Source organism: Vipera ursinii, assembly GCF_947247035.1.
Source record: "Vipera ursinii genome assembly, chromosome: 2".
NCBI classification, from domain to species: domain Eukaryota; kingdom Metazoa; phylum Chordata; class Lepidosauria; order Squamata; family Viperidae; genus Vipera; species Vipera ursinii.
Genome location: NC_139513.1, coordinates 208,194,364 through 208,217,929, shown reverse-complemented (window position 1 = coordinate 208,217,929; position 23,566 = coordinate 208,194,364). Strand labels below are relative to the sequence as shown.

General features: G+C 43.0%; 1 protein-coding gene across 1 annotated transcript in view; it reads left to right on the top strand.

The window, feature by feature from the left end:
- SVEP1 (sushi, von Willebrand factor type A, EGF and pentraxin domain containing 1) overlaps window positions 1–23,566 on the top strand; it is a 143,395-nt gene that overhangs the window by 48,532 nt on the left and 71,297 nt on the right. The window contains exons 9-20 of the mRNA XM_083353768.1: window positions 1,170–1,277; window positions 1,967–2,098; window positions 2,651–2,845; window positions 4,431–4,552; window positions 7,571–7,679; window positions 8,729–8,920; window positions 9,145–9,378; window positions 10,245–10,406; window positions 17,615–17,776; window positions 18,961–19,122; window positions 20,412–20,503; window positions 21,564–21,660. Coding sequence (XP_083209894.1) covers window positions 1,170–1,277; window positions 1,967–2,098; window positions 2,651–2,845; window positions 4,431–4,552; window positions 7,571–7,679; window positions 8,729–8,920; window positions 9,145–9,378; window positions 10,245–10,406; window positions 17,615–17,776; window positions 18,961–19,122; window positions 20,412–20,503; window positions 21,564–21,660 — 1,767 coding nt within the window. The remainder of the gene's footprint in view (window positions 1–1,169; window positions 1,278–1,966; window positions 2,099–2,650; window positions 2,846–4,430; window positions 4,553–7,570; window positions 7,680–8,728; window positions 8,921–9,144; window positions 9,379–10,244; window positions 10,407–17,614; window positions 17,777–18,960; window positions 19,123–20,411; window positions 20,504–21,563; window positions 21,661–23,566) is intronic.

Sequence of the window (23,566 nt, the reverse complement as noted above, 5' to 3'; positions counted from 1 at the left end):
TAGGACCTCCCCCACTTGTTTAGAAACTTGATGAGCTTTAATGATTAAGAAGATTATGTTAAATCAAATGCTGGACTTGCACATGCAAGCATAAAGTAGCACCTTCATTATATTGGTGCTTACACTATTGTCTCAAAATGGCAGGAAATCGTGCTGCTGATTTTCTGCAGTTGTAGTTGACTTTATAGTTCCCAGAGTCTGGGGGTTCTCTTGTGTCTCGGATTTTTTTACATTTACAGCGGATAATTTATATATATATATATATATATATATATATATATATATATATATATATATATATATATATATATATATATATATATATATATATATATATATATATTCCTTTTGCTATTTTAAAGATATTGCCATATCTGATAATTTATATTTTTATCATTTATTTTGTATTTACTTAAGCCCCAGGCCCCTGCATTTCTCAGTCCCCTTTTGTTTAGGGTAAAGCAGTTATGTCCTTTTTTTCAGGTTTTTATAAATAAGTCCTTTAAAATAATAGTGGGACATCTGTGGCCTGTTGAACCTCCTATAGGAAAAGTATTCTGGCCATGTTTTATCTGCAGTAAAAGCTCCATAATTGCACACTATTAAAGCACTATGCTGATTCTTATCAGGCAAATAGTGCTATTGAATACATATGTCTGAAGTTAAAAGCTTGCCTCTGCAAACATCCATTAACTTCATGGAGCTTCTTTCCAGGGTACATATGCTTAAGATCAACTGTGGTCTGCATAGTGTCTGATGGTTGAGGGCTTGTGGAGAACAGATAAGTATCTGTTGTGATGGAAGCTGCATAGCAAGCTCTTTAAATGTTTTAACACAGTCTTAAACATGATCTAAATATCCATGCTGCATACATACTGATATGAAAATGTTTATGTTCTACTCAAGTCTAAAAGGAGAAACTATTTCAAACTTATATGGAAAATCAATTTGACTTCTTCCTTTCTTTCTTTCTTTCTTTCTTTCTTTCTTTCTTTCTTTCTTTCTTTCTTTCTTTCTTCCTTCCTTCCTTCCTTCCTTCCTTCCTTCCTTCCTTTCTCTCACCTCTCCCTTTCCTCTTCTTTCTTTCTTTCCTTATTTATTTATTTATTTATTTATTTATTTATTTCCTAATTTCTGATTCAATGTTCCTTATAATTTCAAATATTCAGACATTGAACCCCCAGTAATCGATCAATGCAGATCACCACCACCAGTTCAAATCACTGAGAAGGAGCACAGAGTAATGTGGGATGAGCCACAGTTTTCAGACAATTCGGGTGAGTGACTCTTTTTTCATAAGTTTGGTTTTTTCTACCTATTTGGGGGATTTGGATTCCATTTGGATGAATTTTGACAATCAGTTTGAAGTGTTCCTAGTATAGGAAATGCTATCATCTTAGGATGAAGCTAAGAAATTGCATCTTTTTCAAACTTGTATCCTAACTAGCGTGAATTAAAATAGAACATTCAGGATATTTTAAGTACAAATGTTTAAAGTGCATTAATGTTTGAAACACATTAAAGGATTGCCAAGTAACATTAATAAAGAATAATAAGATTTTCCATTACTTTACCATTTAGAGATTTAAAATATTTATATAGAGAGAGTTTATTAAAAATATTTAATATTTTTCTTGCAAACCTCTTTCATTTGTTATGTTCTGCAAAATGCAATGTACATTTAGAATGTAGAAGACCAGAACAAATTGTTTCGTTCATTGTATTGTCCTGGTAAATAAAAACAATTTGAGGACTGATTAAATCGTATTAAGGCTGAGATATACAAAGGCATTAATACCTAATAGGATGAATTATATAAAATCAGATTGCGATAGTCTGTAAACTATGATCCTTAAAGTTCAGAACCATTATTTGAGGTTCCACATTATATATGCGAAGCGTGTAGTTTTGAAGAATGTTGGAAATGAAATGACATCTTTTCCCTGTTTGTTTCTGACTATTTCAGGATCTGCCTTAATAATAACTAAAACTCACTCACCTGGAGATCTCTTTCGCAAAGGAGAAACACTGGTTCAGTATACAGCCACTGACTTGGCTGGAAATAACAGGACCTGTGAGATTAACATTGTCATAAGAGGTTTGTTTTTGAAGTGTTTACACTTCAAATGATTTGTATTATTGAAGAGCACTAAAGCAGCGTTTCCCAACCTTAGGAACTTGAAGATGCGTGGACTTCAACTCCCAGAATTCCCCAGCCAGCTATGCTGGCTGGGGAATTCTGGGAGTTGAAGTCCACGCATCTTCAAGTTCCTAAGGTTGGGAAACGCTGCACTAAAGAATACTCCTCCTCTGAAATCTGATTATGGAATTCCAAACTATCCAACCTTACATCCAGAGAAGATCCAAATAATTTACAAGTTCTCCATTACCATAGCTTTATTCTTTTGAAAAGAAAACTTAAATTTTGAACAGAGTATTCTGTGTATATAAATACAACAGTTTTTGGTTTCTTAGATTTTGCGATGTCAGCATATGTGCAAATTGAGCAAAAAATTTTTATTTTTTTTAATGAAGTGACTTATAAATGAGACAGACTGGAAAAATACACTCACCTCTAGCACGCCATAGGTTTGCTGTGCGGCAGGAGGAGGAATCGTGCAAACTTTAATTTGAACCTCTTATTTTTCAGGTTCTCCTTGTGAAATTCCCTTTACTCCGCTGAATGGTGGCTTTAAATGCACTGAAAATGAGTCAGGAGTTAATTGCACGTTATTTTGCATGGAGGGTTATGATTTCACAACAGGTTCCAATGAAAATTATTACTGTGCCTATGCAGATGGTATCTGGACTCCTCCCTACTCTAATCAGTGGCCTGACTGTTCTTGTAAGGCTTATCTATTATTCTTTCTTAAAGACTTAATTTTATATAGAGCAGGGGTGTCAAACTCAATTTCATTGAGGGTCACATCAGCATTGCGGTTGCCCTCAGGGGGCTGGGTGGGTATGGCCAGGGTGGGCGTGGCCTACTGGGTGGGCATGGCTAGAGTGCGTATGGCCTACTGGGTGGGCGTGGCCAGCTCTACATCGTTTGCATCAAGGGTGCCTATGGGAGCCTGGGCAGGAGTGGGACAGATCTGAGGGTCTCTGGCAGAAGGAGGGTCTCTGGGCCAGGGCCAAGGCAGTGGGGGCCGTTCCCTCACTGTTTCCAGGATGGCTTTGTGGGCCGCATGAAACCACTTCGCGGGCTGGATCTGGCCTCCGGGCCTTGTGTTTGACATGTCTGATATAGAGTATTCTGTACATAAAACATTCAAATCTTTTTCAGTTGACCCATATGTTTTGTCCTCCTAGTTAAGTCATGAGAATCGAAAACAATATAATCAAACTAATAAGAATTGGATCACACGGACACATACACAAAAATAGCCAGCTTTACCCCATAGCCCTATTTCTGTCCACACTGTTATCTGTTTTTTCATTATTACAATCGTTGTACACCCGTCCCATCACCCATTCGTGAGTTGGTGATTCACATCTGCCCGCAACATGTCTCTATATTATAATGTTTGAGTGATCTCAGAAATCATTGTTTTGCTGGGAGGTAGGGAAATGCAAACTAACCTAAACTTTAGTTGCTTTTTTTCTGAAGCCTTTGTTAGGTGGTGTCCTACAGATGTGAATGGCACTAATTGAGGGCATTTGTTTTAATGACACTTAGTTCTACTGAACCTGGTTTATGGTGCTAGTTCCTGAATTATTTCGATTTGAATAACTGCAGTGGGGCGGTCATTAAATGGAGATTGAGGGGATTCTCCCATCCCTAGAACCATCCTTTGTCCTTCTTACTAACATCTCCAAAAAACAGGTCCAGGCATAAATCTGAATCTTTAACTATAAAGAAATATTGAAATGTCCACAAATCAGTTAAAGAAATAAATGTTTTGCTACATAGTTTATTTATCTGGAAAAATGTCATATTGACTTGGATACATTTTAAAAGCAACACATATTTTGCCACTTGAGTACCGTTAGGATTTCATTGTAGGATAGGATAGGATAGGATATATGATATGAGTAGTCCTCATTTGGCATCCAAAGTTGAGACAGGCGACTCAGTTGTTAAGGAAAGCAGTCATTAAGTCAAACTGCAACTATGCTTAGGATCTTACTTTATTTGCTTTACAGATCCACCAAGGTTATAATTACAAGGATTGGTCTTATTCATGAGCATTATAACTGAATGGTCACTAAATGAAGCAATCAGTAAACAGGGACTACCTATATTGTACCACATATTATCTGGTACCTACATTGTGATTGGGATAATCCTAGTTTATTTTTTTTTCTTTATGCAAAAGAAACTAAAAGTAGCTTTTACTTTAACGCAATGTTTAAATTAACATAATTTAGTACAATTCCACCTGTACCTGTTGGTAACGGTGTACTGCTAATAATATACTGTTTTTCAGTGAATCGTTTGGCAAATCATGGTTTTAAATCCTTTGAAATGTTGTATAAAGCAACACGATGTGATGACAAGGATCTTCTTAAAAATTTTGTGGAAGTTTTTCAAAGTGCACTCGGTAAAATGGTGAGTTTATGGTAAATCATCATAAGATCCTAATGTGACAAAAACATAAAGTGTGAGCAGTAGAGGCTGTGGCATACTTAGTACATTTGAAAACTGGAGAGGATATTTTTAGCAACCTTTGCCCTTCATTGCTGAAAACCAGGTTGGTGCAGTGACTAAGACTAGGAACCAGGAGACTCTTGAATCCTAGTCCTCTTTAGCCACAATGCTAGTTGAGTGATCTTGGGCCAATCATTTCTGTCAGCCATGAGAAGAAAGAACTGGCAAGCCACTTCTGAAAAATGCTTCCCAGAAAACTGCACAGGCTAGTCCAGGGGTTTTTCAGGATTGAAAATTAATTGACAGCACATTTCTCCCCCCCCCCCCCCACTTCTGTCTCTGCTATACCTCTGCCAAAAGCCAAGCAGCTGATTGTGCAACCCAACTTCATACCCACCAGTTGCCTCCTAGGGCAGAGGTGTCAAACTCAATTTCATTGAGGGCCACATCAGCATTGCGGTTGCCCTCAAGGGACCGGGTGGGTGTGGCCAGGGTGGGTGTGGCCTACTGGGTGGGCGTGGCCTACTGGGTGGGCGTGGCTAGAGTGCGTATGGCCTACTGGGTGGGTGTGGCCAGCTCTACATCGTTCGCATCAAGGGTGCCTATGGGGGCCTGGGCAGGAGTGGGACAGATCTGGGGGTCTCTGGCAGGAGGAGGGTCTCTGAGCCAAGGCAGAGGGGGCCGTTCCCTCACTGTTTCCATGATGGCTTCGCGGGCTGCATGAAACCACTTTGCGGGCCGGATCCGGCCCCTGGGCCTTGTGTTTGACATGTCTGGCCTAGGGTCTTCAGCAGCACCCTTCTGATTGCCACATCTGGGGCAGACCACATCTGCCCCTTGGTACACCACTCAGTAAGAAAAGACCCAATGTCTCTGATTACAGAATTAAATTATCTCTTAAGAAGTGAACTTCTTAATTGTATTCATTCGTGTTCCTTGAATTGTGGACCGCTTTTCCCAGTCAAGCATTCTTTGTTACCTTACAGTTTGTAAAGAATATTGAAACAAGGATCTCTATTTCAGAAGCGAGTTAGACCATCTAAGTTAGACAAACGGCAGGAAGGTTGTGTTTCTAACTAACCTATAGAAACAGGAATAGTCCTCAACTTACAAGAATTCATTTAGTCACCTTCAAAGTTACACTGGCGCTGGAAAAAGTGACCTGTGACCATTTTTCACGCGGTCATCCCCACGGTCACGTGATCAGAATTCAGACGCTTGGCAATTGACTCACGTTTATGATGGTTGCAGTGTCCCGGGGTCATGTGTGATCAACTTTTGCGACCTTCTGACGAGCAAAGTCAACGGGGAAGCCAGATTCGCTTAACAACCGTGTTACTAACTTAACAACTGTAATGAGTTCCTTTAACCACCATGGCAAGAAAGGTCACAAAGTGGGGCAAAATTCACATAAAAATTACAGTATCCCGCTGAACAACAGAAATTTTGGGCTCAATTGTGGTCGTAAGTCGAGGTCTACCTGTACAGATCGGAGAGGCTCCTAGTCTTTCAGCCTTCCAGAAGGCCATGAAGACCTGGCTTCTCCTCCAGTGTTGGGCTAGGTTAGGTTTGAGTCAGGAGGTTCGTAGTCTGGCACCTGGGGGGAACAATTGCGATTTTTATTCTGTTTTTACTGGTGCTTTTGAGCTTCCCAACATCACTATATGAAATAGATAGCCATAAAAATTGTTTAAGTAAATAAATTAAACGGGTATATGGAAAGAAATATATTTTTTCCATGAGAAAAGGTGAATTATTGCGTACAGGTAGCCCTCTACTTACAACCATTTATTTAGCAACCATTCAGAGGTACAATGGCACTGAAAATATGGCCAGTCTTCACACTTATGACCATTGTTGCAGCATCCCCAAGATCACATGAACAAAATTCAGGTGCTTGGCAACCAGCATGTATTTATGACCTTGCAGCATCCCAGGGTCATGTAATCACCCTTTGTGACCGCCGCACACAACCCTACCCAAAAACTCGGCTCCTAACAAGCAAAGTCAGTGGTGGAAGCCGGATGTGCTTAACAACCATTTGATTCATTCATTTTAACAGCCGCAGTGATTCGCTTAAAAAACCGTGACGAAAATGGGCGTGAAATTGGGCATAACTCATTTAACAGCAGCCTCGCTTGGCGACAGAAATTCTGGTCCCAATTGTAATCATAGTTGACAACTACCTGTAATCTTATTATGCCAACTAAAGAGATACAAAAAAAAATTGTGGTAGCCTTTGATTTTTTTCAAAACAAACAAAAACCTAAAGATGGGGAAGATGTAGATCAGTGATGCTGAACCTTTTAGAGACCGAGTGCCCAAATTGCAACCCAAAACCCACTTATGTATCGTCGGGTGCCAGGTGGGTGTGGCCCATTGGGTGGGCGTGGCTGCGGTGGTAACGGCAGACTGGGTGGGACTAAAAAGTTAAATCAGTTCCAACTTTGCGAGATCTTTTTTTTTTCTTGCGAGAAGTTGAAATCGATTGATTGATTGAACTTTTTTTTTTTTTGCCCACGGCGGCAGAGGCCTAAAGCGAAAAGGTTTTATAAAACCAGCTGAAGGCCTAGGACTGGGGCGATGGCGTGCGTGCCCACAGAGAGGGCTCTGCGTGCCACAGATTCACCACCACGGATGTAGAACAAGCCAAAATGTATGCCATATGTTTTAGCATCAGCCTAAAGATAGGAGATTGCAGACTGATGACTGTCACTGTTTTGGGTGTCAGATTACATCTAGCATTCTGAGGCAACAGTGGAGAAGGAGGAAATTCCTGAGTGTCAACTTTGCCAAACTAGGCAAAGCACACAAATACAAGAAAGAGAAACAATCTATCCACAATAAATTTGATTTCCAGCTTTGTGGATGGAAAGATTGTGTCATATGAGACGAGAAAGGAAGTTAAGCCAAATTGTGTAGTGTTACCCAGTTGTGAATTAATTATTGTTATTACTGCTCTTTCCGTATCTGTTACAGGTTCCATCATTTTGCAGTGACGTTGATGACATCGATTGCAGACTGGAGGATTTGCCACAGAAACATTGCTTAGAATATAATTACGACTATGAAAATGGCTTTGCAATTGGTAAGTGGAGCGATTTGCCCTTTATCATTTATACACTCCGAAGAAAGAAATATTCAGCTCATTTCCTACAGCAGGGGTGTCAAACTGCCAGCCCACGGGCCGGATGCATCACCAGGAAACCGCACCCAACGCATTGCCAGCAATGGGGAAAAAGCTCCAATACATTGTGCGACGTCATGTGATGTCACGAGTTTGACATGTCTGCCCTACAGTAATTCTGAATACAGGTAGTCCTCAACTTAATCACAACTGAGCCCAAAGTTTATATTGTTAAATGAGACATTTGTTAAGTGAGTTTTGCCCCATTTTATGACCTGTCTTGCCACACTTGTTAAGTGAATCACTGATAAGTTAGTAATCTGATTGTTAAATGAATCTGGCTTCCCCGTTTTTGCTTGTCAGAAGGTCCCAAAAGTGGATCACGTGACCTTGGGACACAGCAACGGTCATAAGTATGAACCAGTTGCCAAGCATCTGAAATTTGATCACATGAGCATGGGGATGCTGCAAAGGTCGTAACTGTGAAAAATGGTCATAAGTGACTTTTTTCATTGCTGTTGTAACTTTCAATGGTTACTAAGTGAATTGTTGTAAGTCGAGGGCTGCCTGTATGTACTAAAGGAAAAAAAAATAGAAAAATGACCAGGGGTGGGAAGAGTTAAACAGTTAACATAGCCTTCCACCATTTATTTCTTTGCTCCCTTCCTTGCTGTGTTTCATTTCTTAGAAACAGCAGTGTCAGGTCTATATTTCATTTGTTTGTGTGTAATACATACTTTACTTCTCTGCTTAACCTTTGAGGTAGGAGTTGACTTTCATGTCTGCATCTTATCCTCAAATTGTCAAGTCAGTAGTTGCTACTAATCCCTTACTCTTCTCCTAAAAAATGCAATTGTGCTTGAAAAAACTTGTTACCATTCATAACTGTTATTTGTTTCTCTTTGGATATTCTCTCTCTCTCTCTCTCTCTCTCTCTCTCTCTCTCTCTCTCTCTCTCTCTCTCTCTCTCTCTCTCTCTCTTTCTCTTTCTCTCTTTCTATTACCAACAGGTCCTGGTGGCTGGGGTGCCATAAATCGGCTGGATTACTCTTACGATGATTTTGTTGAAGTAGATTCTGAAGAGCAGCAACCTAAATTAGCGTCTGATTCTACGGATGTGGCAAACTCCCGGGTCAAAAGACACAAAAAAATGAACATGCCCATGTCAGACCACAAAATAAAGTTAATTTTTAATATTACTGGTACGAAAATCTTTTGGTCTCTTGTTCTTTGGGGAAATGGAGTACGCCTTTTTTTTTTAAAAAAAGGGGGCATAGCTTGAGTGTTTTGCGAATCGAACACCCGTCGGAATGACTGAACGCACATTGAAGAATTTTTTCTATTCCTCTGCCTGCTTTACACTAATTAACTCTGTGACGCCTCCGTCTTTGCATAGGATGATGGTTGGTTTGTTTTTTAACCCTAGCTACTGTGCCACTGCCCGACCGACGCAATGATTCTCTGGAAGTCGAAAACCAGCAGCGCCTTCTGAAAACCCTGGAGAAGATCACAAATCGATTGAAGAGAACCCTCAGCAAGCACCCCATGTATTCTTTTCAGTTGTCTTCCGAGTTGCTTATAGCTGACACCAATTCTCTCGAAGCTGAAAAGGCTTTCCTCTTCTGCAAACCGGGCTCCGTTCTACGGGGCCGAATGTGTGGTAGGCAATTTTACTCTCCGTTAATTTAAGTTATTGTGTTTAGAAGGCTATCTGACCTCGTTGTATGATGTCTGCGTTCAAGGAGGAATCGAAGGAATCGTATTATGTCAATCTTATTTATTTAGCGTATGGCTGGTCACACACAGAATTAAAAGCACTTCGTATTTACAAATTAGAACAGTTAAAACAATTTGTTTTAAAAAAAGCAATTATAAAACCTAAGAGGAAAACAGAAATAACATTTCCGAGTTTAATGTCGAGTTTGGAGATCCAGTCAGTAGCTGCCGTTGTTACGCAGAGGAAGTCCTTAAAATCTCCTGGGTATCTTCTGTTAGTGCATTCCCTCACTAAATTCACTGGTTATGGTATCTTATTTTTTTCACTTTGGGAAAAGTTTGGCTCCTCAGCTAATCTCCTACCTCTTAGGGAAGGCTTCCTTCAACGGGGAGGGTGGGGGGGTGGGAACATGTTTTTCTACGATACTAATAAATCCTCGTACTGCATGAAGTTCCATAAATCCTCTAGAATAGCTTTGGTGGAGCCTGGATGGAGTGATTTACATGAAGGAAGAAGAGTTACTCAGAATTTGCTCCTTTCTCCATCACCCGTAGAAGTATTTCATCAGTAGCACACACCTATTTGGATTTCAGCAGTTATGAATATGTTAACACATTTTTAGGTAATCTGCAATTATCTGTTCAGTCATTTCATGTAGCCTCATATAGTTTTTGCACATGTAGAAACTGTCTGTGATGATGCAGATACAGATTACGTTGCCCTCAGCAATTTGAGAATTAGGTCAGATGTTAAACAATCATTGTTCCACAGCCAACATTTTATTCATATTTTATCTAATTAAATTCCAGTTAACTGTCCTTTGGGTACTTACTATTCTCTGGAACATCATGCATGTGAAAGTTGCTGGATTGGATCATATCAAGATGAGGAAGGACAGCTAGAATGTAAAAATTGTCCATCTAACACCTATACTGAATATCTCCATTCCAGAAGCGTGTCAGAATGCAAAGGTAGGAAATTGGGAATCGTATGTTTCACAAATGGAGGCGCGAAGTCCGAAAGCTCAGAAGACAAAATCTTTGGTCCCACTGGCCAACCCAGATTGGATCCGGCATATATTTATTTATTTATTTAGCTACTGAGGGAACCAGTGGTTGTTGGTTTTTTTTAAATTTCAACATGAAAGCAAATGTTTATGCTTGTTTAAATTAGGTTTATTCTCGATGTTTAGAAGGAAAATTTAAATTTACACTAAAGAATGTTGTTTTTTATAAAATGACTCTTGTTTATAAAATACCACAACTTTATAGAAAGATGTGTCTGTGTTTGTGTGTGTGTGAGAGAGAGAGAGTGAGTGACTTTATAGAAAGATGTGACTTTGTGTGTGTGTGTCTGTGTGTGTGTGTCAGAGAGAGAGAGAGAGAGAGAGAGAGAGCGCATTGGGTCTGATCACTGCATCTAATGTGTTGTTTTTTTTCAAAAGTAGCCAGTGACATAATCTCTGTTTCACACAAAGCACTTCAAGTTACACAGGTAGTCCTCAGCTTACAATTATTCGTTTAGCAACCATTTGAAGTTGCAAGAGCACTGAAAAAAGTGACCAATCCTTGCACTTACGACCATCTCAGTATCCCCACGGTCACATAATCAAAGTTTGGGTACTTGCCCACTGGCATTATTGACAACAGTTGCAGGGTTCTGGAGTCGTGTGATCACAATTTGTGAACCTTCTGGCCAGTTTCTGACAAGGAAAGTCACCTGGAAGAAGGCAAATTTGCTTAACAACTGCATGATTCACCGAACTACAATGGTTTGCTTAGCAACAATGGCCAGAAAAGCTGTAAAATTGGGCACAGCTGATTTAACAATGACCTTGCTTAGCAAAAGAAAGCCTAACCTCAATAGTGGTTCACACGTTGAGGTCTGCCTGTAGGCTACAGAGAGTAAAACGCCCTTGTAACAAATACCCAATTTCTCTGAAGAATACAAAGTGGAAGCAGTATATCAAGTATTATCAAATAGAGCAGCAGCCCATAATCTTTTGGACACCAGGGACCGGTTCCACGGGGAGAGGTTTTATCTGCGGACAGGAGGGGGCGTGGTTTTGTGTGCTGCCTGCAGCCCATGGATGGGGTTTTTCTTGTTTCTGCAGACCAGTTTCTGGAATACCGTAGACTGGTGTTGGTCCACGGATCGGGGGCTGGGTGGATTGTCTTGAGGGACGACAGGAGACAGCAGGCACGGTCAAAAATCAATACGTTTATTGGGCAGAGGTCCCGGGCAAAACAACGCCGGGAATCCCCCGTATTTATAGTGAACAGAGACAACAACAACAACATCAAGAACCAATAAACAAGCAGGGTTCTCCCGCCAAACAAGGACGCCCAATAAGAGGGAGACCGGCTAAAGGTAGGCGCGGTTGTAGCGGCTTGTTGCCGGGGCCAGCTGGCAGCTTTGACAGCTCCGGCTGAGCTGCGCATGCGCGGTTCTCTGAAGTTTGACAGCTGTCAGTGTACTGCGCATGTGCGGCAGTTTGACAGCTGTCAGAATCGGCCGCTAGCCGCGTGTGTGGGGGGGAATGCCGCGGCAGCCTTTTGACGGCTGTCAACGGCTGCCGGGATCCCTTATAAATGTGTGAGGGGGTTGTTGTGTGTATGAATATGTAACACCCCTTCCCCCCTTGCCCCTGGAAGTTTAGCTGGGGTCAGTTCCACTAGTCCTGCTGCCGGCCCATTCGTAGTCCACCAAGTACGAGGGGGCCTTCCGCGGTCTGGTGGAGCGGCGGAGGCTCGGGCTGGGCTGGCTTGTGCTGGGCTGGTCTTCCCTTTCCTCGGCGGGGAAAATTTCTGGGGTTGTAGGTTGGGGGTCATCGGCGGTGTCTGGGACGAGTGGTACTGGGCTAGGTGGCGTTGGTGGTGCCGCTGTGGAAATTAGTGTGCCCGGTTGGCCTCGGGAACTGCAGTCCTGCGGCACCCGCTTCCTCAGTTGGTCAGCGTGTCGCCGGATGAGCCTTCCATCTCCTAAGTCGATGAGGTAGGAGACTGTGCCAGTCTGGTCGGAGATCACGCCCTGTAACCACTTGTTGCCGGCCCCGAAGTTCTTTGCCCAAATGGGCTGGCCAGGAGGGAAGACTTTGACAGTCGCTGCGTGGGCTGGTTCGGCGGCTGCCCTGTCGGGGTGCAAACGGTCCAGTTTTGTGACCAGGCGGCGCCCCCAACGGAGTTCGGCCGGAGACTTGCCGGTGGTGGTGCAAGGTGTGGAGTGTTGGGCCAGGAGGTATTTTGCCAGTCTGCAGTGCCAGTCGCCGGAGATGATTTTCTTTAGGGCTTCTTTAGTCGCCTTCACCATGGCCTCTGCGAGACCGTTCGTGGAGGGGTGGAAAGGCGCGGAGGTGGCGTGCCTAATCAAGTTGGCCCTGATGAAAACCTGGAAGTCATTAGAGGTGAATTGGGACCCGCTGTCAGATACGATGACATCAGGCAACCCATGGGTGGCGAATACCCTCCTCAAACCCCTGATTGTGGCTTCTGAGGTTGTGCTGGCTACTGGGATGACCTCGAGCCATTTGGAAAAACTATCCACTATTATAAGAAAATTTTGTCCCTGGAAGGGGCCGGCGTAATCGATGTGAATTCTGGACCAGGGGTTTTTTGTCACCTCCCACTTATGGACAGGGGCGTGCGGGAGAGGTGGCCTGGTCTGTTGGCACATGTTGCAGGTAGCTACGAAGTTTTCGATGTCTGCATCGAGCCCCGGCCACCATAAGTAACTGCGGGCGAGAGGTTTCATCTTGACCACACCGGGTGGCCTTCGTGAAGGGAGGTTAAAGCTTGTTGCCTGTGCGGGGCGGGTACGATGACACGGCTGCCCCAAAGGACGCAGCCGAGGTGGGCTGACAGTTCAAGGCGTCTTAGGAAGTAAGGCTGAAATTCTGGACCCGGGGAGGTGGATTGCCAGGCGGTTAAGACCCAGGTTAGAACCCTTCCCAGGATTTTGTCCTTGCTAGTTGCTGTAGCTATTTCTTTTGCAGATACGGGGCGGTCAGGCAATTCCTGGATAGCCAGGAGTTGGCCAGCGGGTGCGGGGTCTGGGTCGAAGTTGGGCAGGGGCAGTCTACTAAGGCCGTCTGCGTGACCCATTTCCTTGCCTGGTTTGTATTCAATTTTAAAAGAGTATGCTGCTAGGAATGTGGTCCAGCGAAGCATTCTGGGGGATAAAATTTGTGGGGTCAATTTGTCCCAGGTAAAGAGCCCTAGCAGGGGTTTATGGTCAGTAAAGATTGTGAAGTGCCGACCGTATAAGTAATCGTGAAATTTCTTCACGCTCGCCACTAATGCTAGGGCCTCCTTGTCAATTTGCGCGTAATTGCGCTCGGCTTTGGACAAGGTCCTGGAGTAGTATGCGATGGGGGATTGAGTTCCATTGCTGTGGAGGTGGCTGAGAACGGCGCCTATGCCAAAGGGGGAGGCGTCGCAAGCGACACAGAGGGGCATTTTCTCTTTGTAGTGGGTGACAGTAGATTTGCTTGAAAGGAGTTGTTTTAATTTGTTAAAACTGTCATCGTGGGCTTGGGTCCAGAGCCACTGGGCTCCTTTGTCTAATAGCCTGTGGAGCGGCTCTGCTATAGAAGCTTTGTGGGGGAGGAAGGCATGATAGAAGTTTATGAGACCCAAAAAGGCTTGTAGTTCTACCTTATTTTTGGGAGGTGGTGCTGCCCTGATGGCCCTGACCTTTGAATCCGTGGGGTGGATTCCGTTGGCGTCAATTTTGTACCCCAGAAATTCCGTAGAAGGAACTCCAATGCAACACTTTTCTTTTTTTAATTTGAGGCCGGCGGTGCGAAATCTTTGAAGCACCTCTCGCAGCCTGTCAGCTAGTATTTCCTCGGATTCCCCTGCGATGAGCACGTCATCGAAGTAGGGGCAGACCCCGGGGATTCCTTTAAGGGTTCGCTCCATGGTTTCCTGGAATATTCCAGGTGCTACTGCTATCCCGAACTGCAAGCGATTCACCCTGAACGCTCCACGGTGGGTGACTATGGTTTGGGCATTGGCCGTTTGCTCTGAAACTGGCAGCTGCAAAAATGCATGGGCTAAGTCTAATTTGGCAAATATGGTGCCTGCCTGAATAGAAGAAAGCACGTCCCTGACAGCTGGGACTGGGTAGGCGTGGGGGTTCAAAGCACGATTCAGGGTCGCTTTATAGTCCGCGCAGAGGCGGACCTCCCCGTTAGGCTTGACAGGGGTGACTATGGGGGTTTCCCAAGTGCCCCCTTCTGTGGGTTCTATGACTCCCAGTCCAATTAGCCTGTCGAGCTCTGCTTCTATCTTGGATTTGAGAGCGAAGGGGACTCTTCTTGCCTTAATCCTGATGGGCAGGACCTCTGGGTTCAATTTTAGGTCAATGGGGGGGCCATTGAATTTCCCCAGCGACCCGTCAAAAACGTCTGCGTATTGTTGGCAGACGGCTTGTAATTGGTGAGGCTGGAAGTGGTTCACGCCCGAAATTTTTATCCCCAGGGGTTCGAAGCAGTCGAGGCCAATGAGTCTGGCTCGTTTACCTGTTGCGATCTGGGCTGTTAATTCTCCCTGGAAATGTTGATAGCTAATAGAGAGCTTCGTTTCCCCTTTTAATTTGATAGGAGCGCCCTGGAAATCAGCTAGCAGAATTTTTGAGGGGGTAATAGGGAACCGGCGTCTGCACTGAGGCGCGATCCCTTGTAGTGTGTCCCAGGACAGAATGGAAACTGAGGACCCAGAGTCCACCTCCATCTCGCAGGGGATTCCCTGAATCCTGACCTGAATTTTAATTTTGGGGCGGATAAAGCTGGTGGTTAAGTGCCCCTGGTCCGTACTAGTGGTCATGACGGATGACCATAGGGACTTCCCTGGCAATTTAGGGGAGGGAATATTACCTTCCGGGGCCGCCTCCAGGTCGTGAAGGGTCTTGTGGCTGGTGCTCCGGCAGGCGGAGCGAATGTGGCCAGTTTTGCCACAGCCATGGCACTTGGCATTTCGAAATTTGCATGATGCCCTGGCATGGTTGCCACCGCAGCTGACGCACTTGGATCGGTTGGTTGTCTCCCTTGGGCCTCCGGCCGGACGATCTGGTCTTTTGTCGCCCTCTCGGCGAGCCTGGGGGTTGGCGGGTCTTGGACGGATGGCGTCCACTTCAGTCTTCTGCTCGGCCGTTCCTGGGTCGGCATTTCTAGGGCAGTCATGGTGGACTGACCCTGCAAAAGGATTTCCCGGTGGCAGCACGTCTTCCCGATGGCTATCTTCATATGCCATAATTTCAATTGTTAATTCGGCCAGGCCCATCGTCGGCTTAGTGACGAGCTTCTTCTGGAGCTTCAGGTTCCTCAGACCGACAATGACCTGGTCCCTTATGCGGTCCTCGAGGTCTGGGAAACGGCAGCGTCGGGCCGCTTGTCGGACCGTTGCTATAAATGATTTGGCCGGCTCGCCTGGTCGTTGGTACTGGCGGGCGAAGTTCAGGCGCCAGTACAACTTGGACCGTCTTGGTGCAAAATGACGATTGAGGCGGTCGACCAACTCGGCATATGGCACAGAAGCCACCGGAGCAGGGTCGCAGAGCCCTACGGCGACATCGTAGACCGCCGGGCTGCTGAGGCAAAGGAGCGTCGCGGCTTTGGGGCGATCCTCGACAATGTTGTTGACGAGGAGGTACCCCTCCACTTGCCCGAGATGTGATTCCCAGCCCTCGGGCTGGGAGACATCAAATTCTCGGACGTGCCCAAGATTTGCCATACTGTCAGGACCACGGGTCTGCTTAGGGCGGTGTGCGTGGAGGGCTCTCCCAACCAGCAAGTGACTTCAGCGGTGTCAGCTGGTGGGACGGCTTCCCTCCTTCACTTGTGGCTTCAGCTAGTGACTTCAGCTAATAAGCAGACCCGTATCCCACCCTCGTCGCCAGGTGGATTGTCTTGAGGGACGACAGGAGACAGCAGGCACGGTCAAAAATCAATACGTTTATTGGGCAGAGGTCCCGGGCAAAACAACGCCGGGAATCCCCCGTATTTATAGTGAACAGAGACAACAACAACAACATCAAGAACCAATAAACAAGCAGGGTTCTCCCGCCAAACAAGGACGCCCAATAAGAGGGAGACCGGCTAAAGGTAGGCGCGGTTGTAGCGGCTTGTTGCCGGGGCCAGCTGGCAGCTTTGACAGCTCCGGCTGAGCTGCGCATGCGCGGTTCTCTGAAATTTGACAGCTGTCAGTGTACTGCACATGCGCGGCAGTTTGACAGCTGTCAGTGTCGGCCGGTTTGACAGCTGTCAGTGTACTGCGCATGCGCGGCAGTTTGACAGCTGTCAGAATCGGCCGCTAGCCGCGTGTTTGGGGGGGAATGCCGCGGCAGCCTTTTGACGGCTGTCAACGGCTGCCGGGATCCCTTATAAATGTGTGAGGGGGTTGTTGTGTGTATGAATATGTAACACTGGGGACTCCTGAAATAGAAGAAAACATCATTAGGACTAAATAGATTGACAATTTCTGGAAAAGAAAGCTGTAGTGGAAAGGAAAGCAATTCTTTTATTGTGGTTCTATAATAAGTTGCGCTACCATCAGTGTTCCTGCATAAATACATTTTATTTAAATACGTATCTTTACAGAAATGGCTTCCCAAACAGTTCAGGACAATAAAATTACCAGTTGAAACGCAACAGCTTCAAATAGGAGTGAAAGTATTAAATCAAGAAGTTAGAATGACAGGCTAAAACAATAAGATCCTAATAACGATTTGCATGCTTTTCACAGTTTTTATAATTTAGACTTTTTCTTCTTTTTTTTTTTACCACAGTAACTATGTGGTCTTTTCAGTGGAGTTAATATATCAGTTTAATGCCAATCCTCAAAAAAGCTCCTTTATTCTTTTGTGCTTCGGATTTTTATGATAGGGTGGTTTATGGTTTCAATGGAGTGTTCTAAACGAAACAGCCAGCTTCTGCAATAGACACATCCATACTTGTGGCAGATCTTCTTTGCAAATTGTATTTTGCAAGTTAATATGCTTCGCTTGCTCTAGCCTTCCAAATCCCCAGTTACACCTCATTGCAGATGCAATTGTTCTGCCTTAAATGGCTGGGTTTACTTTTGCTCTTTATTTTTTAACTGCTTGGAATTGATACGGTTTTTTTGTTGTTTTTTTAAAATTAGAAATTCTTAATTACGTTGTACTGTTCTCATACACTCAGCTCAGTGCAAGCCGGGAACCTCTTCTCCAAACGGCCTGGAGATCTGTGAATCATGCCCTCTTGGCAAATATCAGTCCACCACTGGATCTAAGCACTGCATTTCTTGTCCAGCAAATATGTCAACAGTCAAAAGAGGAGCTGTGGATATATCAGCATGTGGAGGTTTGTGACATCTAAATTCCAGGAAACAGCATGTTGCTAAATACTGTGCAGTATCTATCACTCCCGTTCCCTGATCTCTGCATAACTGAAATATTTTTAAATAGCAGCGTGCATTATGTCTGCAGTCTATCTTATTTATCTATTGGACCTTAATTTTTTTGCACAAAGGACTTGAACTGTAGCCATACTTTAAAGAAACATCCTCCTGAGACCTCTGTTTAGACAGAGTACTTGTTTATGTTAGCAAATATTAGTTTGCAGTTTCCAGCAATGGGCTGGTAACAACAGCAGATTATTTCCATATGTTATTAGTGCTCTTATTTGTTTCTTGCATAATATAAAGTTTGGGAAAAGTAACATTAATTTTTGCCAATTTCTGGCCAAACTTGAAAATAGTTTTGCTTGTCCTCTGGGAAATAAATCTGTTTCTTTTGCCAATGCAGAATTAGAAATATGAGGAAAAGTGGGTATAAATCTAACATGTAAACAAACAGGCCACATTATTTGGCAAATATCAAGTATTTGACATTTGGTGCCGTTCTTGAGGTCATATATCTATGGAGATTCTCAATCATCCAGATCTTGGTTGTTCCAAAAGGCAATTGGATTTTCTTGGGGTTTTTTTTTCCCTTTGAAAACGTTTCACTTCTCATTCAAGAAGGAGAACTGAAGAAGCTTCTTGGATGAGAAGTGAAACGTTTTTTAAAGTAAAAAAAAAAAGAAGTCCAATTGCCTTTTGGAAAAAGCATTTTTGGAGTCATAGTTTGTAACTTCAGGGTATGCAAAACGTATAAAAACATGTCTATTCTCTTTTTCTGATATTTTTGTCCTTCTGAAAACTCAATTGTGGCTGTAAGGTAAGAAATTTGGAACTCCAGGAGTACAAAGAGATACTTGTTTGATTGTCTTTTTATACGATCGGTTGATTTCATTTTAGGTTAATCTTGCATTGTGTTGCAAACCTAGCGACATTTCTGAATAAATGTATGCATGTATGTAAGATAGGGATTTGGGAAACGTTATCTAGAGGTGACAGAGATTTGGTACCATAATCCGGTTCTGGAACATTTTAAATCCACTTGGTGGCAGCTTTCTATTGATTGAAACAGGTCTTTTTCTTTTGTGAAATAATGTTAAGATGTTATGTCAGTGCATAAAGAAGTTTCTGTTTATGTGCTTTGCAGTTCCTTGCCCAGCTGGAGAATTCTCACGTTCCGGTTTAATGCCGTGCCATCCTTGTCCCAGAGACTATTATCAACCTGAGCCAGGAAAGTCGTACTGCTTATCTTGCCCGTTTTATGGAACAACAACCATCATTGGAGCCAGATCTATAGCAGACTGCTCAAGTAGGTTATGTCCTTTAAAGGGTATGAAAATGATCGACAGTAAACATAAGGGTAGGAAGAGCTTGACTCTTCATGTATTTACAAGTGGATGTCTCATGCTTAAAGAGAAATTAGATTGTGCCTTTGCTAAGAGAACCTAGACGGAAAAACAACTCTCGAGATACCGTTACACAGTTCACATGGAGCAAAAATAAAAAGGAAAGGGACTTCAATGAACAGAAGAAGACTCTATATCACAATAGTACTTTGGGAGAGCCAAAACCATCCTGTGATTAATAGCCCTACCTCTCAGATGAATCCTGAGCAATTCTTCTCATAAGTCTTACTCGCAGATCTTCTAGAAGTGATGATCCGTGCACAAGCTACATGGCTACATATTGTGTCACGTCTGTAGCTCTCCTTTGGCTTCCCAAGTTTTCTCAATAGGTTCATAACAGAGTTGTTTGTTTTGGGTTCTTTTTTTTTCTTCAATGTAGATGATTTAATATATAAAATTCGGCAATGGCAGGAGAACCTAAGAAATTGTGGGTTCCACCGCTGACATTTTAATCTTGATAGCCAGTTCCAGAGTTAGATGATGACATTATTTTGTTTTGCTTTGTTTGTTTGTCTGTTTTTCTGTTTTGTATTTTACTTTTTATGATAAAATAATAAATAATATTTTTTAAAAAAAATAATAATACATTATTCTGTTCCCGGCAGTGCCAGGGATCCTGGTTAGCTCAAGATTAATAAATCTGAATTGAATTTGCATGGATGAAGTATGCTGGCAGCCGAGATACTCAGATTTTATACCAAAATGCTGATTTTATACCAAACTGGTTCTGAAGATGGCAGGGTGTGTGGCAGAAAGAGTACTGTACCTCATCAGTAGTAGAAACTGGAGTCCATCTGAAATAATACAACCTAAAGGTCCCCAACCTTTTGGGCACCAGGGACCGATTCCGTGTAGGAAGGTTTTCCCACGGACCGGAGGGGGCGTGGTTATGTGTGCTGCCTGCCTCCTGCAGATGGGGCTTTGCTTGTTTGTGCAGACCGGTTGCTGGCATGCTGCGGCCCGGTACTGGTCCACGGACCGGGGGGGGGGATTGGGGACCCATGATATAACCCATCTGGATATTCATACTTTAAATGAAGATGTAATTGTTTTCGAAAAGTTAGATCTCTCCCTCAACAACTATATTCCCTTATCAGTTATTGCCACATGAATTGTATTAGAATCTTGACTTAGAGAGGATTTCGCCAATGGGATTTTTTTTTACAGTTGCTTTCATATCAATCCCATTTAGGTTTTGGCTCTACTTTTTCTGCAGCGGAGGACAGTGTAATGCTTCCAGTTGCTCCAGAAAACATCAGCAAGGACCCCAAAGTCAGCAGCCAGGCAAGAACAGCCATCGTGGTTTCCCAGAATGTGCAGTTACATAGAAAGTAGTAAAGCTGGGTGGGGGGAAAAAATCATTGAAAACAATTTGTTTGAAAGTTAAAGGGTTGCTGCCTCTCATGATGTGTTCTTTATTGCATTTGTATCCCATATGCAGCAGGGTCTGCAGGAATGAATGGTGAAAGCAAGATCATGGCATTGCACTGTAAATTCCACCCATCCTTGGGATGGGCGCAAATGGCCTGGTGCATGTGGACAAGGGATAGGTCCTGTCAGTGGTGGGATTCAGGCAGTTTGCACCATTTCGGCAGAACCGGTAGCTAATTTTTTTGTTGCCCAGGCCCAGAATGGACTTCCAGAAACAAGCATCCACACAGAGAACCGGTTGTTCACATATTTGAATCCCACCACTGGGCCCTGTGCTATAATGCCCTCCTAATTCATCACTCTTCCCCTCTCCACCCGCTGCAGATGCTGGCGATCCCGCATGGGTAGTCCTCGATTTATGACCACAAGACAAGAATTTCACATTGCTAAGCAAGGTCATTGTTAGGTGAATCGTGCCTGATCTTACGACTTTTTTTTTTTTTTTTGCCACGGTTGCTAAGCAAATCGGTTGCAGTTCTACACTGAATCACATATTCATTAAGGCCGACTTCCTTCACTGACGTTGCTTGTCAGAAGCCAACTTGGAAGGTTCACAGATGGGGATCAGATGATACCCCTCCCCCAAGGATGCTGCAACCGTTGTAAATACGTGCCAGTCGCCAAGCACCCAAATTTTGATTACGCAGCCATGGAAATGCTGGGACTGGCATAAGTGCGAGGACTAGTTGTCAGTCACTTTTTTTCAGTGCCATTGTCACTTCGGACAGCCGCTAAAGAAATGGTTGTAAATCAAGGACTGTATTTGATTTAACGTGGTGTACATTCCTTCCCCTACACAGTATTTGAGACCATTATGCATTTATATCATCTATTAAGACTTAACATTTAGAGTTTGGATAGGAAGCCTGAGGTAATATATATTTTTGTTTTGTCTTTTTCCCATTGACAACAGACATTCCACGAATGTTTTCTGCAGCCATGCCATAACAGCGGAACTTGCAAGCAGGTTGGAAGTGGTTATATTTGCATATGCCCACCAGGATATGCAGGTAGGTAATAGTGTTACAATTCTCCCTAAATATCACAGTTTGACTGACATATTGCCTGGGAAGAAAAAGAAATATATTAAGAAGCACTCCATGAATATTCAACCAACAGACAGAAACATTTCTTGAAATTACAGTCCCACTTTTTTCTATGTGGGGTTAAAACCTAAAAATTGTGAATAAACAAAATGTTGGTTGTAGCCTAAAAAAACATCAAATAAAAGGTTTGGGGAGGTAACCTGTAAACGCATTAAAATCTCTCTGACTTTGACATTACACTACATGAGGTGATCTTTCATCAAGTCCAAAATAGCCTTTCTGTGAATGAAAGATATTTTTAAAGAGAATTGTTGACTTCTTGTTACTACTCCAAAGGCTTGCTTTTTCACTTTTGTTTTGTAGCAATACTTATCTGAGTTTTTTCCCTTCATTTAAATATATCTTTTCATTGCAGCATGGTAATTTTCATATCATTTTTATGCTATTAGTCTTCTTTAGTTACAAAAAAACCCTGTTCAGTTATAAATGAACCATTTGTGTAGATCTAAGCAGGTCAGCATCATTTACACTAAATATGAAGTTTGCAGTGATTAAAACTAGTTATATTAGACTCTCTGGATGTTTTTTCTTTAAACTGATAGCTCTCATGGACCCTACAAAAAGTTTGTAACTTAACTGTAGTGAAAATAGTGGCACTTGCTAAGTCATAGACTCCCAGTTCCAAGTATAGGCTGATCCTGTACATACTCAAACATGGGCGCTTACAAACACTGCATATAATTTAATAAAAGTGTATGGAATTATTAGCTTGATCTGTACACATGTGTGAAGAATAGGAGAACAAAACAGAATCTAGCTATCGCTGCCTTTATACAGGAGACCTAACAGTTTAGCAAAATGTTTCAGTTTCCTGTTATTTAAAAATGTATCAGTAAAAGGACCTTGAATACTGTAAAAAAATTAGCTGCAAATAAATACATGGATTTTTACAGTAAAAGGCTATGTGCTGAGAATAGGGTTGTCAGGACCCACCCCAAACCACGTCTTAGGAAGACAAAACTCTTGGAGCCAAATCTAGTCCAAAAGGAATCTTTACTATGACATGCTTGGTTGTAGGAATACAAGACAGGACTTAATATTGTTCTACAAACTAAAACCTTATAAAGAGTTCCCGGTTCAACCCTCCCTTAACCCCATTTGGTCAGCCCCCCATCATTTACCTCGTATCATCCCTCTCGTGGGAAAAAGGAACTTAGGACCTTTTATGTTTATTGCTCTCTTCCTTGACACAACCCAGATGCTACCTACCCTAGCCCTCCCTTTTGTTCCCCCAGTTCAAAAGGCTTCTCTTTTCCTTTGAAATGCCTAATATAGGCTCAATACACATTCGTTCCTTCCTCCTCGGGAGATGGCAGAATCCAGGAACAACGTTTTAAACATGCATTTATGAATATGATATAAATGGATTCTGACAAGGGTAGAAACAGAGGGTTGAAAGAAAACAAAGGCAAAGGAAAGCAAACAGATTTGTTCATCCAGGGACAGATTTTAGACATTTGGTCCTGAAAAATCTATGTTTGAATGTTTGTATATCCAGACATATTTCTGGTGCTTAATTAGATTTGCCAGTCTACTCATTTAGTAGTAAAATGAGAAGCAAGAACAGATTTAACCATACTCTTCTCATGTGAAAAATTTGGCAATAGAGATGGATGCAAATTTCACTGAGTTTATCTTTCACCAATAATTACACAATTACAAAGGAAAAACACAGGGAAAACTCAAGATTTTTAAAGATTAACCCAGCATCACTGGTAGATTTGCCTGCTTTATCATGAACTCAGTTGTGTTCTAGTACTCAGAACAGTTGGTGACTGGAGTGTCTTAGAATATTTAATTGAAACAGAAT